Below are 18,866 nucleotides of genomic sequence, written 5' to 3'. Positions count from 1 at the left end.
CGTGTCCAATTTCTATTGGTCCGTGACGTACAAGCGAATCACAGCCTTGCCTTCACTAATTTGTCCGTAATCGTAAAGAAACGCTTTATATGTCTGTAAGGCTTAACTACTGAGGCTATTTACGACCATTCACTTATAATTTATTTATTTTAATAACAATATATTATTTTAATTTGTAAAATATTTACAAATAATATTTAATTGGTAATTACATTTTTGCCCATATTTTTTTATGTAAAAATATTTACAAATAATATTTAATTGGTAATTACATTTTTGCCAATATTTTTTTTATGTAAAAATAATGATGTAATATAAAATAAAGATATATATGAAAAAGAAATATATAATTGCACGTCTCATCATAGAAATATAATTTTGAGCCGGACGGAGAAAATATATGTAATATTTTTTAATGAAATGTTTACTTTATAATTGGACGTCTCATAATAGAAATATATATACTTTCTAGCCGGACGGAGAAAATATTATATTTAAAACTACTCCCTCCATCCTAGATACCGTGTCTGCTACACTGTAGACACGGTATTTTAGGAGGGGTGTAAGTAGTAGATAATTAAGAATGTATTAGTGAAAATAATTATCCTATAATATAAATAATTATAAATTAAGATTAAAATAACTAATTAGTTTAATTAAAATTAATAAAAATTAAAAATTTTAAAATAAGATTAAAGTATTTAATCATTTTTCAAAAAATAAAAGTGACATGGTATGTGAAACGGACAGAAACGGCAATGTGGACATGATATCTAGGACGGAGGGAGTATTTCAATAGTTGCATAATGATTTTTTTTATTTTAAAAATATCAAATCAAATATTTTCGACGTCAATCTGGATTTTGAATATTTATATTTTAAATTAAAATAATTATTTAATTTAATTTAATTTAAATAAATATTGATATACTCCTTCCGTCTCATATCTATATATCCATTTACTTTTTGCACGAAGTTTTAGAAATATTAGTATTATATTGAGATAAAGTAGAAATAAAGGTAAAAAGACTAAATTAACCCTATTAGTATTGTATGATATAAATGTAATGACATTTGTGTAATATATTGTAAATTAGAAGGGTATTTGTAATGTTAGGTAGATAGTACAATTATTAAAAAATGAAATGAAGACGGACCAAAATGAAAAAATAGATAGATTGTTAAGTGACGGATGGAGTATTATTTTAAATGTAAAATTAAATTTTAATTTAATATAAAAATAAAAAAATTAATTTTTCTTTTTTATTTTTTTAAAAAAAGCTAATAGTTAAAAACCTAACAAAACATTTTTTTTTAAGTTCGAAATTTAAAAAATATTAATATTACATCGATACAAAATTTAAATTATTATTATTTTTTAACTTTATGAATGCGCACTTTAATTTAAGTATAAAAATAATAAAGTTTGTTTAATGATAATATGAAAGTTAAGATAGTTTATAGTAATATGATCATTGACAACAATGAAACTATTGATTTTAGATGGACTAAAATAATAAAGTAAATAAATTTTATATTCAAAATATTATACAAATGCATAATTATATTAATATTGCATTGTTATTTAAATTAAAAAACTTATTATTTAAAACTCATACTTAAAACTGAAACCTCCTAAACAAACACATTCTAAAATTTTCTAAACATTAAAAAAACACAACTTATATCTTTTGAATCAAATTTATTTATATTTATTAAATATATTTTACTACGGTTATTCGATCAAATATGTTAATTTGACTTAATCAATACATATAATCAAGACAAACATCAATTTTATATTTGTATTGTACTCTTTCCGTTCCAAACAAGGTGCAACATTTGTTTTGAACACAGGTTTTTAGATGAGTAGTATTAAGTAGGATAATTTAGAAATGAGGTGGTGTGATGGAAAGAGAAATGTATATATATGTATATATATTTTATTTGGGTGATGGAACGTGATAAACTGTGGGATAGACATTAAATATAATTAATTATTTCATATTTTGAAAATATTACATGTGTTTGGGTCATACAAAAAAAAAAATGCTGCAAGCAATTATATTTGTGTATATAAAATTATAAATTTGTTGTCAAATAAAGGGTTTGTTTGTTTAGTGTTTTTATCTTTTTATTTTAATGTAAAGTATAAAAAATTATGTCAGAAAGATAAATTTTGAGTAACAAACTCAAAAATTTATATCTTAATTATACGGGTTGACTGAATCAAAATAATATAATAATAAAAGTAATTGGATTAGCATTCCAGCCACTCCATATTCTTATTTTATATATAAAATATAATGTCAAACAATTAAAAATATCAAAATATAAAAGCACAAGAACATGCCTTTTTCTTATAAAATGAAATGCAAATGTATGTTTGTTTTCTTTCATTATCAATGTATATTACAATTAATATTTTTTTCACTTTTTTTTTTTTTTTTTAGATCTAGTAGTTATAGTCATTTTACAAATAATAACTATTGTATTTTTAAGATTATTTTAGTTCAAATATTCGTACTATTTATCATGTATGAAATATATATATATATATAGTTATTATTTAGATAATGGCACCAACTTTTATTTAATATATACAATCAAATACAATAAATAAATTGGTTTGGAATCTTTAAGACCTTTGTTGTGTTTAATTTAAATAAACGTAATTTGACTTGCAAAATTTTAATACTTTTAATAAAATATTATTTTCCAATCAAAAGTAATCGATTATTTGACTTATAACTAACTATACATTAATATTTTAATAGAGAGAAAAATGGAAGATGCATGCATGTACCTTTTTATTAAAAAATGATAATAAAAAAATTAATCCTCTTGGAATATTAAAATAAAAAATGAATAAATGTAGAGAAGTGTCACAAAAAATAAATAAAATAGATATAGATGCATGTGATTGTTAAATAAAACAAAAAATAAAAATAAAATTCATAGATAATTTAGTTTATTCATTTTGAAGCTTTTTGTTATGTAATTTGTAAATGTCCCTTTAAAAATTATTCATTTTATATTTAAATAATATATTCAATAATTATTTTCATCTTAAAAATATTAAAAAAAAAAAAAAACACCCACTGTATAAGTTTAAAATGTTAAATATATTTCATTAGATAAAAAATTTATTTGGTTCATATATAAAATATCACAAATTATACTTATATAAACTATTAACATTATATTAAACTCTTAAATGTAGTATACATATATTTAATTATATTATACTCCCTCCGTCCAAGCTAAAAGTATCCATTTACTTTTGGCGCAAAAATTAAAGAATAATAGTATTTTAATTATAGCGTGTAGGTAAAAGTAGTGAAATGACATTTTTGCCTTTACTTTTTTGGTATAAACATAACGATGTGATGTAAAGTAGGATATTTGTGAAAAAAACGAGGTATTTAATGAAATGATTACTTTATAATTGGACGTCCAAGATAGAAATATATATACTTTCATGCTGGACGGAAGGAGTATATCTAATGTTTATGGAGTATTAACAATAGTCTCATTTTCAATTTTGGTAACTCCCTCCCACATTTTTATAAATTATCCCTACTTTTTTACAATAATTACATAAAGTAAAATATTTTAGTCTTTTAAAAACACTTTTACACTTACTATCAATATAATACTACTATTATTCCTTAATCCTCGTGTTCATTCTAAAAATGTCCTTATTGTTTTGGAACGGAAGAAATATTAAATTAAATATTGAATCATACAAAAACCTGTAAAAAAACGCCCTCGAAAAAAATAAGTGCACATGGAAAATTATGTTATTAATATAAAAAAAAATATATTTTGTATTGAATTGTTAATTTTTTATGAGTGAATAATATATATATATATTATATTAATGTGTGTATTTGTATTTTTTCTAATAATATTTATGGAGAATTGCTAATTGAGAAATGCTTAATGAACATGCTGGCTTCCCTTCCAAACCAAAATTAACAAGGACAACCTGCATACTATAAACAAGCATAAAACCAAAAAACATCGCATCGATTGTCCTATCGAGCATAAATTCCAGACGGGACATTAAAAACTGTACATAGAATCGAAGATCAGAGAATGTACCTCATGTAGATGCTGTCTTGTGAGACCGATAGATTCGAATCTGGAGAAGATGAATCATCCGAATGTAAAAATGGTAAGTCGAAGTAGAATAAGAACTACAAGATGGATAAGGATTGGAAGTAAGAGTTGGAGGGCAATAGCTTTATTGCCACATACCTGAGCAAATGCGTATATGGCGCGCAAGATTCGAGCGTAGTCTGTTCCGAGCATTTGAATGACAATATCCGCCAACAACGTGCCCCACATCCTAAACAACAAAAGAATCGTATTGTAGTGGTTTAGGTATCATGATGAAATATTGAAACATGCTATTGCTAATTAAACACCTATGATATGGAAAATCGAACATACACAATGTCTTCGAATTAAGTGTTGAACATAAGCAGCAACTGCCTTTTGATTTTTTAGTTCTGCACTATTTTCGTCGGTTCGATGAATTAAGCCAGAGATTTCATATTACTTTTATATCTTTTAGCAGCATACCAATTATGGAATTGAAAATAATTAAAATCAATTACACTAATGATACTATTTTATTATTCTCTGAATTTGCTTCAGAATTGAACACATTGTCATTCTTAATAATTCAACAATATATAATTATCAGATGCCATAGGCAGATCTTTCAACCAAACAGCAAACATCTAGCCATACATTTATATAATATTTATATATGTATATATACACATATATGGTTCCTAGAAGCTAATTTGGTCGGTAAGTGACAAACCAGCGACTTAATGAAATTTATATTTCGTTCATGCTGCTAAGCTTTTTCCTTTTTAACCTGCTATGAAACTGTAATAAGTTACCCACTATAATGCAATCAACGACTAAGTATGTAGCTACCAACGAAACACAGGTGACGACAATTTCAAGTGAGTATGAAGGATTTATATATTGTATTTGCCAAACTAACGAGCTTGAGAAAAAATGAAATAGGAATTCAGTAATGAGTATTTCTTACATGGGACCAAGTAATTGAGTCAGGCTCCTAAGCCCCAGATATCGCGCGGCAGCAGCTCGCAAACCCTGTTAAATGTTTTTAAAATGAAATCATGTGATACGATAATGAAAACACATCCAGAATTACACAAACCCTATTAAAGAAATTACTATCTCAAATCGAACTTCTTTTTACAAGCTTTATTAAACTAATTGAAGCTGCTTTTCTATTGCCCGCCAAGGTCTCTCTTAATTTTCTGATGTGAGTTGTAAGCAGAATGTGTCTGTGAGTTCGGCTAGGTTGATCTTATTCGAACTTAATAAAAGCTTTTTCGACAATTTAAACATATTGAATTCGAGAAGTTTCTGAATAAGCGTGAACTCTGTTCATGAAGTAAAGTCTTAGTCATTTCCCTTTTTCCACATAAGTTTTATTTTCCTTTCTTGCTGTGTCCACGTGTTTATGGTCAAGCATGAGGCGAAAATTAGTTGATAAGCCAAATTTGAACAACGTATTCAACTTATATTTGAGCAGGCTCGACTAATAAACAAACCAATCTCAAATAAGGAAAGTTCAAGTCATTAAATTCTGTAGAAGTGAACCCAAAGTTTAAAAAAATAATAAGTACGGCAACAATGAAAGAATATAATGAACATCGATGTGTAAGGATCATTTAACACATAGTTACCTGTTTAGCAGCCATCATGGCTGCTCTAGATTCGAGGTTGATAGTCGCCAAGTGTCCAGCCTGAAAATCATTATATTAAATGATTTCAGAAGTCACCAATGAGAATGTCACATTGAGTAGCAACTTTCCATTCAGGCCCAAAAATTCATAATCTCAATTTAAAGATCTCAGTAAACAACCTTTTTGACAAGTTCTTGCTTCATCTGATATTTAGCAGCTTCTGTAAACATTTTTCCTGATAATCTCTCACCTAACTGCAAAAAATTTGGACGTCGAACCTACAGGCAAATGAATAATTTAAAACACTGAAGCGAAAAGTGTCTTACCGATACCAACAGTTTCTCCAGTGTGAGGATCCCACCGCCCTTCAAGTACAAAGAGTTAGGCGACAAGTAATTCCAGTGAAGCCAACAAGATAAGAAAGGAAAACATAATTCACAATACCTTTAGTAATGTTGATTGGAGCTCTGAAGCACCAATACGTAGAGCTGTGAGCTTTTGTACTTTCCACTGACTCAATCCAAGTTCTAGGTTGTTAGATCCCTCGGAATACTTTGAGCTACTCTTAGAACTTGAAAGATTTCCTGGTTCTTCACTAAGGAAAAAATTAATAATTAACTGTAAGCTATCCTGTGTCATGCCCTTGAGAGCATTCTTTGTAGAAAAAGCACTAAATGAATATAGTCATGCGTCACAAACTCCGCATTCATGTGCAAAAGATGGGAAAAAAAAAGAAAGTTTTTGACATTTCATTGTTGATCACCAAGCATGTATGAGTTGAAAGCATTATAACAAATTGCAATTATATTATGCTGGTTTGGAGCATACTTGAAAACTCTTTCCATGGAGGTTTAACTTGGTAGCAAATAAAATAAGCAAATAGTCGTCAACAGGGTTATTGATTGGGAAAGTGGAAGGATCAAAGAATTTCTCTACCTGGAGTACTCTTGCAAGAGATGGAGAAAAATCTCTACTTCTAGACCCTCGGAAGACAACTTGGCCGAACAAGGTATTTTTAACTTTTTTCGAACTTCAAGCAATACATTTCTATAAGATGGTCTCCAACCCCTACAACAAAAATCAAACAAATAATATGATGAAGAGAACTTAAAAAAAATAAAAAATGCAGAGGGACCCATTAGGTATTGCTAAGCTGTTGCCATCAACACTGATAGTTTCTTGATAGAGTTTCTAAACGTTAACTGACTCTTAAACCTTTTTGAAACTAGAATATACAACTACACAAAAGAACTAATAGGAAACAACAGTACTAACTAAAGACTCAATAGGAAATAAGCAAAAGAATTAAGGCATAGACACCACAAAGATAAAGTTATCCCCGCCTGCAAGTGTGTCATCACATCGACATCTTCTCCTCCTCCTCTTCCTTCCTCTTCTTCTACTCTTTTCTTTTTATGGTATAATCCAGTACCAAAGCCCTCTGATTAATCAGGGCTTTCATGGAATGCGCTTACTCATGCTTGGGGAAGAAAAACCTACCCAAAGCATTTCACATGCCATGTGTTATACTTTTTGGTTAGATAGGATGAGGTGGATCCTATTACGATGTAAGTGCAGAACCTGAGTAAAACATATTTGACTTAGTTTAACTATTGGAAAGAGAACAGTTAAACACATACTCCATATATTGAGTCAATTAAAGAGGCTTTTGGGTGTTTTTTATTTGACTTCTTTCCATCAGGATGTGTATTTGGATAACCAGTTCAGAATCTCAGTTATCTCTGAATTTCCAGATATGAAGGCCGAGCTTGGAACGTCCTATTAATTAACTAAAAGACTACAGCAGCCTACCAGTATTGTGGATCAGTATTAGAAAACACTACTGGAAACCAAGGAAAAAAGGTTGGAGGATAACCTTAATGTTGATCGGGCATCAGCTGCAAGAAACAAAAACCTCGATTCGAGCATTGAAATAAAATCTTCCCTCTGTTCCATATCTTCTCCAATAACAATATGATCATCTTCAGATCTTTGTGCTATTGATTTCAACAGGGGACTGAAGTAACTGAAATCCCACATAAAACATCACATGCACCATAAGAAATGGAGAATAAGTGCAATTGATCACCCAAAGCGAGCATGCATGTCATCCTAAGTTCTCTCAGAATAAATTAGTGTGAAACAATATGCAAACTCTTAAAGAAGAAAAAAAGTAAATATGATTTTCCAAAAAAAAAACCATTGAATCGTGTGTTTGCAATATACTCACTTATTTTTAACCATGAAAAAAGCAATTTTCAACTACAAGTGGGAAGCAACCAAAGAATTTCCAACAAAAATGAAAACTACTAAGATGACACATTTTTAATAAAATACTAATACATTTCTGTAATACCCACAACAAACACAGTAGTTAATTATGAAATCAACTTTTTCTCAACTATAACTTTATCTGTAAACCTTACAACTTCAACTAAAAGTAAAAATCATAAAGTTTTACAACTACTGGCTATCTCGGATTAGAGGGGGAAAGCATACAAACATGGTAATGTAGAATGTAGCTCATGACAAGGGGAAAAAGAAGTCCAGTGGGTGTGTATTCAATTGAGAGTCTTCCCTCTTCTTTCTTCGATTCTTGCTTTTTTATTTCTTCTTTTTCCATTACTAAAGCCTAAACAACTAAGGAGAATAAGAAAAAGACACAACGTCGATCCAGTGGACGTGATCCAAGTTTCAATATTTTCTTGATAAAAAATGAAATTAGTGTTGAACTGCCAGTTCAAACCAGAGGTTAACAGTTCGAAAAATATTGAAACTGAAATCAAGCTTGAAAAAATTGATTTCAGTTTCGGTTTGTTGGCCCATTTCAGTTGCATTTACTACAATGTTTGCATGCCTCAATATTTGGTAATTTTATTTGGCTTCTTATATTGATTTGCATCAATAGTTTCAACCCCGAAGTTTATAAAAATTCATGTAAATCATTAAAAGAAAGTGTATTGCACACTCCTATCAATTCTTATATTCTAAGTTCCAATCTAGTTGGCTAAATGAAGTACTGAACGAAAAACAAATCACCTTGGCCCATACAAAATTCTTTCTAGTTCATATAATTCAGAATCAGTGGCAAGTTCAAGCACTGATCGAAGCTCCGGATCATGCGCATAGCTTCCGCTGATCTCTGCCAGAAAAAAGCCGAGGTAGCAACAGCACGAATTATCAAATTCAAACATTTAAAAAGCGATAACATGTTGCAATTCCAGAGGTAACTTTTAGGGTAAAACAAAATCTTAAGGAAAGCATTTCCGCCATTGCGGTGAATTACCATTGGAGCGTCTCGAAATTGAAGACTGAGCAGCGATTAACAGCACTCTCGAAGGTCGATTCTGATTCGAATTCCTTGGAAATACCTACAATCGAACAAAACAAGAATGAAATTCCAAACTATCACATACTCTGTATGGGAAGGAACGGTTTCCGAATAATTAATTACAGGCGACGCGCGGGGGAGCGACAAGAGCGGGCGAGGGCTGTGGAGGAACTCGAATTGGCGTGTGGAGGAGAGGGAGGACAGCGACGGCGCAGACATGGCGGCGGCGGCGCTTCTCTCAGGGAAACCACGCAGCCTGAAGCAGGGGAACCACACGCAGTGTCTCAGTCAAGGGCAGTCAGTGTTCGACAGACCGCTCCATCATATTCTTCATTAATTTTAACAAAATTAAAAAATCAATATTTTAATATTATTCTTTTACATAACACTTATCTTTTTTCGTGTTTAGTTCGTCCACCTAATTTTATAGTAATTTTTTTTTGCTATTTTGTTAAATTTAGCCGTTTTAAATCTACTGAGATGTGTTTGTTTGAAGTTTGTATTTTGAGTTGGGATTTAAATAATAAAAAAAATAAAAATATATCTATTAATACGGTGTGTTATAAAAGTGACGACAATTGTATAATATATTGTAAATTGTAATAAATGATACTCTTTGTTTTTTGACGGATAAAAATATGAAATGATATTTTCTTATGGAACGGAGAGTACTATGATATGATATTTTGAATGTAAAATTATTTTTTCATATAATATATAAAAATAAAAATAAATATTTGATTTTATATTTTTTAGAAAAACAAAATTTATAAATAGTACTCCCTCCGTCCCACGTACCATGTTATTTTTTTTTTGAAAATGATTACACTTTAATCTCATTTTAAATTTTTTAATTTTTTTAATTTTAATTATATCTTAATCTTAATTTAAAATTATTTATATTACAGGATAATTATTTTTACTAATACATTCTTATAATTACACATCTCCTAAAATACCGTGTCTACTGCAGACACGTATATAGGACGGAGGGAGTAAAATTTTAGAAAAATCCCATAAACGAACACACTCTTAAATCTTAAAGCATGGTCAGACCTAATATCAAAGGAGTATTTTTTTATTTGATATTTATTTATAATAAAAAAATTTATTTTTTTATATTTTCTTCATTTATTTAATGATTTAATTTATAATTAAAATTTTAAAAATACTTTATTATATTTTTATTTTTTTCACTAAAATGTTTATTTTTTTAATTTGTATACTGGACCCAATGGATTATTGCTTAAAGAGACATTTTTATAGTATTACCACTACAATTATTGATCATAATTTTTAATTTTTTAATTACAGATACATCAATAAATAAATAATATTAAGTTAGAGTTTTTTATTGTCGGTAAGTGTTTGAATATTTATATTTTATTCTTACAATAATTTCCTTTTAAAATATTTAAATTTTAAGTTGGTTGGATGGAAATCAATTTTAGCAATTTTTAATGTATATTCTAGTCGAATAGTTACTGTGTCGATTTGGAGAATCAATATATTTTGTGAAATATAATCATGTTTTTTTAATATATATATATATATTTGTAAGTATGTTGTACATAAGTACCTTATGTGCTAGAATCAATAGTAGTATTTTCTTACGAGACTATATAATATGTTTTTAGTTCATTTAATATATTAATATAAATAATATACTATCTATAGTAAGTATTGTGTTGTATTTTAAAATTAGATCAAATTCAATTCAAACCTAAGAATTTGTATATGAATAGGATTGCAATGGATCTTGAATTAGGTGACGTTTTTGTGCAGATTTGATCCAGTCAACACAAATTATTAAGACAAACATCATAGGCATACACAAAATATAGAAGCATGAGTAGTTAAGTTTTAGATTTGTGCTATGTTGTATAAATATTTTTATTGTACTGAAATCAATAATATATTATGTATGTGAAATTGTATCATATATTGTCGGAATATATGCTATATGATATTATATTATGTGTTTTCAAGTATGAATTATCTATCTTGATTATGTGTTAGACTATATCAAATTTGTACGATACTAATTTGATTCAATCAATACGCAGCCTGACAAATTAATATGGCAATATCCAACCTACTGAAATACCTAGATCTCATCCTATATTGAAATTTTGATCGAGAGTCAAAACATTTGTATTTCAAATACAACTTAATATTATTTACTCCATTTAATTTTCAATAAAATATAGTATTATTTTATTTCACAAAAATTCATATCAAAATACTATTTCAATTAAAATTCAAATCAAAACTCCAAATTCAAATTAAATTCGAACAAAACATATATTAAAAGAATTTATAAAAAAAAAATTAATAAATCAAAAGTTATTTTTGCATTTGCAAGAAGCCGAAGGAATAGTAAGTAGTAACCAAACTTTAAATACATATAAAAAAAAAAAAAAAAAACTACAATGCTCAAAATAGATATATTGAGATGTATATTTATTTATTGAGTAGAAATAAAGAAAAAGCGTAAATAAACGATACACAACTTCGACTCTCTTTTTAGGTTTTTATTCTAAAAATTCTAACCTTTCATAAAAATGAATTGAGATGGTAGCGAAGAGTCGGAACAAAGGAAAGGTTTTGCCGACATGTTCTCATTGATGATCAAGCTACGACTTGTCGAGGTGCCGTGGCACACGTCGCTCGGGTACCACACAAACCCGTAGGTCGAGTTCAAATCTTTCGAAATCTTGAACCAATTCTTGGCAGTCTTACAATTCGGATTACCTTCCACGCCTCCGATCTGTATTAATGGAAAATTTGTAACAGAATCGATCTCGTCACTCACCTGCCACAAAGTGGAGTTAGTGCACTGTGGCACGGGCATTTCAAACTTCACATTGAAGGATTTGGAACGACGAATAAAAGGTTCGCTGGCGTTTGCAGGATGGAAACTACACGGTATGCGCTCGTATCTCATTATTTCTTGAGATAAGGTATGCTCACAATCTTGTTGGTACGGGTATTTGGACAACACGAGGCTTATCCCTTGTGGTGCAAGCACTATGTATCTTCCTGATCTAGCCTGTCATAAATCATTCACGTGTAAGAACGTTCAAACATATTTATACTTGAAAAAGATGTAAAGTAAATTATAAACGATAAAATTTATAATTTGAATCTTATAAATTGTAATGTATGATATTTCAAATGTTCTGAAATCTTACTTATTGTTGTTCTAATAGTTTTATATATATATATATGACACTTATAATGCATTGTGAACTTTTTATACTTCTTATTATGTTTCATTTTAAAGTTTTTTTTTTTTTTTTTTTTATCATTTTTGTATATTACACTTCAAAATATTTATTTTTTATTTTAAAAAATTTAATTATATATTAATACCAAAATACTTTTATAAACATACCATTATACATACAATTACTTTATAGATAAAGTCAAATAGTTAAAATATCAAAAAAATTTAGACACTTCCACTGACTAATAAAATACTACTCCCTCCGTCCCACATACCATGTTCACGTTGCCGTTTCTGTGCGTCCCACATCCCATGTCACTTTTCTTTTTTGGAAAATAATTATACACTTTAATTTCATTTTAAATTTTTTACTTTATTTTTTTTTAAATTTTAATTAAACTAATTAGTTATCTTAATCTTAATTTATAATTATTTATATTATAAGATAATTATTTTCACTAATACATTTTTAATTATCTACTAATTACACTCCTTCTAAAATACCGTGTCTACAGTGTAGCAGACACGGTATGTGTGACGAAGGGAGTATTATTTCTTAATTTATTATAAAATTTCAAAAAATTCCTTTGATGTAGGACGAAAAAAGTATATTACTTTCTAAGTTATTAAATATTTAAGCTGATGGTAATTTATGACATATTTTCGGAATAGTCTACTTCAATGTAAAATGATAAGACATAATATTTAAAGAATCATACTTATATTTCTTCTATATGATTAAAATTTTATTCATATTTAATCGATGAATAGTTCCAATATGCTTAATAATCCAAAATCTATAATAAGTACTTACCACGAGAGGATCTCCATCGCTATCCCGAACTAGATCATCATCATCATTATTAGACGGTTGTTTTGCCATAGCGGAGTATGTGCAAATGAACGATCCAACGAGGACGGATACAAAGAGGAAGATAATGAACGTCTTCATTATTACAATCAATTTACTTACTTAAAAAGGATGTTATATAAACTCTCTCGATCATCTATGAGCCTTTTTATAGATAGAAAAAGAAAGATGTTGTTAGAGTACGAAGAGAATTAGAAATAAGTCAATATATGCGCTAACTTTACGTCTTTTTTTAATTATTCAATATTTCAATTTTTTTCGAATTGAATATTTTATACTTATTTTTTTATAATATATAATATAAATATATCACAGTCAATAACTATATATAATATACGTCCCGTAAGGAATGACTTGGCGATGTAGGGATTGAATTTGTGACCGTATATGCACTTTTGGATAGCGATTGCGGTTCCCATATCATCGAATATATATATATATATAATACAAAGTAAGAAATGAATTCATTTAAATACATTGTTAAATAGAGTAAGCAAATGTAGGTAGCGTTTGATAATGGAAACCCTAATTAATTTAATCAATTATTGAATGCACATACATGGAATTGAATCAAGAATTCAAGATTCACAATACTTTACTTTTATTTATTTATATATATATATATATATATAGTTATGGGCAATTTTACCTATATAATAAAGTTATATATAGGCACGGTATAGTAGAAGACAATATTTCACAATTAATTACTTGAAGAAGTTATTTTAGAAAATGTTTTTATATTGGTGATTTAATTAATTAATTATTATTATTATTTTATATTTCGCAAGTTTTTATTCGACGAGTGTGTTCTGAGTAAATCTCTGATCAAATATAATAGCATGCAAACTAGGATCGACAAGACAAGTCATACTAGACGAACCATGTTAGGCATAACGTAAAATAATTATTGAATTTGATATATATATATATATAACGAATATTGAGTTTATGTTATTTTTGTTTTAGTGAAATGAAAAATTTGTAGCTATGATGTTTATGTATATATGTATATATATAAATGCTCTTATAGAAACTATTATTTTAGTTCTTTTGTAATTCTTTATAAGATATATTATTTATTTTTATAAAATATTATATTTAAATTATTATTAAAATAAAAAATAAAATAAAATTACTTTAAAACAATTTTATTTTTTTTATTTTTTAAAAAAGTCACTTAACAAATTAACAAATGGAACTAATTTTATCATACATCCATAATAATTAATAATTTAAGTGATACTTTGATTTTGTTCTTTTAATATTTTTAATCAAAATTAATATTGTCTATTTGATACATTTTCTAATAAAAAATATATTATTTCTTTCACAAAACATTATATTATAATACTATTTAAACAAAAATTTAAATAAAATACTCTATTTCAAATCAATTTCAAATCACAATATACCTTTTAGTCAATTGATTCAATGACATGTATTGCTTTGTACACTTAGTATTTTTTTTTAATATTATTAAATTATTAACTTTTTAAAATATTATATATATATTACTAGATTTTCATAGAAAAATTACACCAACTAATTATTTCACCTAAAAATTATATTAAAAATAATATATATATATATATATAAAATATTCCACATCTAAATCTTCATTAATAAAGAAGCAAAGTGCACACTTGAGAATTGCGTTATAATTTTAGATTATTTTAAAATTTTAAAAATAAAAAATAATATATCTAATGTAATTGTTGATGTAATTTTTCAACAAAAATAAAGTAAAATTCAAAGATATAGAAAATATCCTTAAACTTGATTAATTAGTGCCTGAGATTAGGAATCTCTAAACACTGTATGGTACAGAAAATAAACTGGAAAATAAAAGACTGAAATTTAAAGTGGTGATCCCCAAATCTGACTTTGCTTTGTTGAAGTTGATTGAAGATGCCTTTTCAGAATAAATCTGAATCCTTAAATAACCTTTGAAGAAAACGGTTTGAACCGCCGTCTGGTCGGTTACAGCAACCGCTGTCAACCGACCACCAATTTCTCCTCTATTGACACGTATTACAACTTCCTTCAACCGTTCCCACCAGTCACAGAACTCAGACCTGCCTCTTACCCGACCTGCCTGTCCACTGCCAAATTTCTTTTGCCCGACTTCGTCCTTCGCCCGACCTGCTTCTTCGCCCGACCTCACTTGGCCGACCTCCGCATCAGCCGCCCTCCGTCTTTGACACTTGGCCGACCTCCGCATCAGCCGCCCTCCGTCTTTGACCGAAGACCTCCGCGTCTGTCCGTACCTCTTCCTTGCCCGACCTTCCTCTTGACAGACCTCCGCGTCTGCCCGACCTTCCTCTTGACAGACCTCCGCGTCTGCCCGACCTTCCTCTTGACAGACCTCCGCGTCTGCCCGACTTCGCCTTCCATCCGATCTACGGTTTACCCGACTTGGGTACACCTTTTTTTTTAGACTCCGCCCGACCTTTCTTCCTTTTCCCGACCTTTATTCTGCCCGACCTCCAGACCTTTTGGCTTTCATTCAGACCCTACCCAGAATCCTACTGCCACTTACTATTATTATTATTTTTTGTGCTTAACAATAAGCCTCCTCCTCAAGACTCCTAAACATCACTTCCAGTGATGTTTTAGGAGTTTGCAGGCCGGCATCCGAGGCTACGTCAGCCTCAGATCCGACCTCCATCCTTCGAGGCTACGTTGGACCCGACCTCCATTTATCGCGGAATGGTGCTGGCCTGGACGTTGGTCGATCTTGCACTAACATTGCTTCAGCATCTCCCCCCTGACGGAAGTCATGATTAATTTCTGTAAAAAAGGATTCTAACCTTCTTGTCGTGGATGCTAAACTGGCCAGATCTTGAAAATCGTGGGCTGTCAGGGCCTCGCGAAGTCTGGTATGCATGTTCCTGACCACCAAATTGGTCATTTCGCTTTCATTGATCATCGTAGGACATCGTCCCTTCATCAATCGCATCCTCTCTATGAATTGGTAGCCGGTCTCTTCCGGCATCTGCGTGATCTCCAGAAGGTCTATCAGTGAGACTGTCGGCAGAGGATTAAAGAACCTTCCATGAAAATCTGCCTCTAACTCTTCCCAAGTTTGCAACTGTCCAGGCGGCAGACTGACATACCAAGAAAAAGCTGTTCTTGTGAGCGACAACCCAAACAATTGTAACTTGTGAAACCGATTGTTGCCTACTTCTCCCAATTGAGCCGTGAAGCGACCCACATGCTCAATGGTAGAGGCTCCGTCTTCTCCCGAAAAAGAATAGAAGTCTGGTGGCCTATAATTTCTCGGGAGAGGATGATCGTTAATGATCCTTTCTGGAAATGGCCTCTGGTAAACCGGCCTGTTCACCGTTTGCGGATTCATTCCGAAATGCACCCGCAGAACTTGAGCAATATCCTCCGGATCTACTCTGGGTGGAATATGGTCGAACACTGGAATGTGATCGTGAGTCTGACCTCCCAATCTTTCTTCTCTGGAGAAGGCTGGTTCGGCTGGGATGGGATTATGAGTCTGTCCCTCCAACCTTTCTTCTCTAGAGAAGGCTGGTTCGGTTGGAATGGGATTATGAGTCTGTCCTCCTAATCTCTCATTCGGCTGGGTATTATCAACCCTCGGTCCCAAAGGAACATTATCTGGGAAAGTTAGAGGAATCTTCCCCATATCTGTTCGGTTGAAAGTTGTGACGCTTGGAAATGCACTATCCACGAATGATGGCCCTGCGACATTTGCCTGTAGTCTGGATGGTGATACTCCTGGTGGAGTTTGAGTAGGTTGAAGACTAACCCTTGACAGTGCTTGATCTATCATGTTCAGACTCTGTTGCTCACGCAACATGTTCGTTTGTTGCTCACGCAACATATTCTGCATAACCAAAGCGTGCTGGTTGTTCATTTGTTGAACATAAGACCACCAATCAGTTGGTGGTTGTGGGATTTCCCCGGCATTTGGCACAATAGGTGGTGGAACGGATTCTCCCACCGGTGCCGAAGATGATTGAGGTTGTGAACCTGCCATATGGACCCTTCCGATGATACGGCCGGATCTAAGACGTATGAAATTATCGCCGGAATTGGAATGAGCAATTTTGTCTTGCTCCCACTGTGGTCGCCAATTTGTTGATGTAATTTTTCAACAAAAATAAAGTAAAATTCAAAGATATAGAAAATATCCTTAAACTTGATTAATTAGTGCCTGAGATTAGGAATCTCTAAACACTGTATGGTACAGAAAATAAACTGGAAAATAAAAGACTGAAATTTAAAGTGGTGATCCCCAAATCTGACTTTGCTTTGTTGAAGTTGATTGAAGATGCCTTTTCAGAATAAATCTGAATCCTTAAATAACCTTTGAAGAAAACGGTTTGAACCGCCGTCTGGTCGGTTACAGCAACCGCTGTCAACCGACCACCAATTTCTCCTCTATTGACACGTATTACAACTTCCTTCAACCGTTCCCACTAGTCACAGAACTCAGACCTGCCTCTTACCCGACCTGCCTGTCCACTGCCAAATTTCTTTTGCCCGACTTCGTCCTTCGCCCGACCTCACTTGGCCGACCTCCGCATCAGCCGCCCTCCGTCTTTGACACTTGGCCGACCTCCGCATCAGCCGCCCTCCGTCTTTGACCGAAGACCTCCACGTCTGTCCGTACCTCTTCCTTGCCCGACCTTCCTCTTGACAGACCTCCGCGTCTGCCCGACCTTCCTCTTGACAGACCTCCGCGTCTGCCCGACTTCGCCTTCCATCCGATCTACGGTTTACCCGACTTGGGTACACCTTTTTTTTTAGACTCCGCCCGACCTTTCTTCCTTTTCCCGACCTTTATTCTGCCCGACCTCCAGACCTTTTGGCTTTCATTCAGACCCTACCCAGAATCCTACTGCCACTTACTATTATTATTATTTTTTGTACTTAACAGTAATATAATTAAATATTTCATATAATATGTTGAATATATATATATATAATAAACTTTAGATTACTGTTTTTTCATAGAAAATAAATTTTAAATATTAAACTCCATTTTTTATATAAAAAAATTAATGATTTATAATAAATAAATATATATGGAACTTATATAGTATTTTACAATAATATCCAAATAATATGTTCATATATTTGCACTATATGCAATGTATGTATGCATGAGGCAATATATAATTAATAAACAAATAAAGTGCAAAGCAAGCTACTCGTTAATTGCATTCCTACCCTATCGAATTTATTATTATTATTATTATTATTATTATTATTGGATATTGATAGTTGAATAATATTTTTTTTTTTGTTCTACACAATTGTTGTAGTAAAAAAAATCAGCACTGATGGTTTCGGAAAACTTGTCAAAATTGATTTGTTCGAAGAATTTTTCAACATCCTAAGAAAAAGATCTAGGCTATTTTGATATCTGAATAATTAACTAATTAAGAAGGTAAAAATAATGCTACTAATGTAAAGAGAAGGCTGAAAAAAAAATTGGAATCAAAATAAAGAAAGCTTAAAAAAAAAAAAAAACTGTAAAAAATAGTATTGTTCTTAAAAGAAAATTGTAGAAAAATTATTGAGAAAAACAAAAGAGTAAACTGTTTTTTTAGTTTCGTAACTCCTTTATCATTTTAGTTCCGTAAGTGGAGCCTGTCGCAAACTAATTCCATAAGTGAAAAAATTTCGCTGTTTTAGTCCTCCGGAGCCGGACAC

The 18,866-nt window shown here is 30.7% G+C and overlaps 2 protein-coding genes across 4 annotated transcripts; both read right to left on the bottom strand.

Annotated features, from left to right (window-relative positions):
* Positions 1-3,946: 3,946 nt before the first annotated feature.
* Positions 3,947-9,387, bottom strand: LOC127255283 (uncharacterized). 3 transcript variants are annotated; one of them, XM_051280762.1, is made up of 13 exons: positions 9,196-9,387; positions 9,028-9,112; positions 8,781-8,883; positions 7,618-7,767; positions 6,678-6,809; positions 6,186-6,336; positions 6,068-6,106; positions 5,921-5,995; positions 5,742-5,801; positions 5,075-5,139; positions 4,264-4,354; positions 4,108-4,147; positions 3,947-3,998 (listed from the first exon to the last, which is right to left on the bottom strand). In XM_051280762.1, exons 1-12 carry the CDS (start codon positions 9,289-9,291, stop codon positions 4,109-4,111), a joined length of 1,086 nt encoding a protein of 361 aa, XP_051136719.1. In that variant the 5' UTR covers positions 9,292-9,387; the 3' UTR covers positions 3,947-3,998; position 4,108. The 3 variants fall into 3 exon arrangements, with proteins under 3 accessions (XP_051136719.1, XP_051136720.1, XP_051136718.1); XM_051280763.1 differs by having other exon boundaries at positions 3,947-3,991; XM_051280761.1 differs by having other exon boundaries at positions 3,947-4,147.
* Positions 9,388-11,520: 2,133 nt separating this feature from the next.
* LOC127255286 (miraculin-like) lies at positions 11,521-13,286 on the bottom strand. The gene is made up of 2 exons (XM_051280767.1): positions 13,116-13,286; positions 11,521-12,124 (listed from the first exon to the last, which is right to left on the bottom strand). Exons 1-2 carry the CDS (start codon positions 13,251-13,253, stop codon positions 11,621-11,623), a joined length of 642 nt encoding a protein of 213 aa, XP_051136724.1. The 5' UTR covers positions 13,254-13,286; the 3' UTR covers positions 11,521-11,620.
* Between the last annotated feature and the right edge of the window lie 5,580 nt (positions 13,287-18,866).

The sequence above is a fragment of the Andrographis paniculata genome, unplaced genomic scaffold (genome assembly GCF_009805555.1).
Source record: "Andrographis paniculata isolate CXL003 unplaced genomic scaffold, ASM980555v1 Contig53END, whole genome shotgun sequence".
Taxonomy (NCBI): domain Eukaryota; kingdom Viridiplantae; phylum Streptophyta; class Magnoliopsida; order Lamiales; family Acanthaceae; genus Andrographis; species Andrographis paniculata.
This window is presented reverse-complemented; position numbering and strand designations above follow the sequence as displayed.

What these genes read in the sequence shown, in the direction of transcription:
- LOC127255283 (XM_051280761.1), bottom strand. Translation starts at nt 9,291, where the DNA reads ATGTCTGCGCCGTCGCTGTCCTCCCTCTCCTCCACACGCCAATTCGAG. An exon ending in AGAATTTTGTATGGGCCAAG is followed by an intron (nt 7,768 to 8,780) that starts GTGATTTGTTTT and finishes GTGGGATTTCAG; the next exon opens with TTACTTCAGTCCCCTGTTGA. An exon ending in CTCTTGCAAGAGTACTCCAG is followed by an intron (nt 6,337 to 6,677) that starts GTAGAGAAATTC and finishes TTTTTTCCTTAG; the next exon opens with TGAAGAACCAGGAAATCTTT.
- LOC127255286 (XM_051280767.1), bottom strand. Translation starts at nt 13,253, where the DNA reads ATGAAGACGTTCATTATCTTCCTCTTTGTATCCGTCCTCGTTGGATCG. An exon ending in GCGATGGAGATCCTCTCGTG is followed by an intron (nt 12,125 to 13,115) that starts GTAAGTACTTAT and finishes GATTTATGACAG; the next exon opens with GCTAGATCAGGAAGATACAT.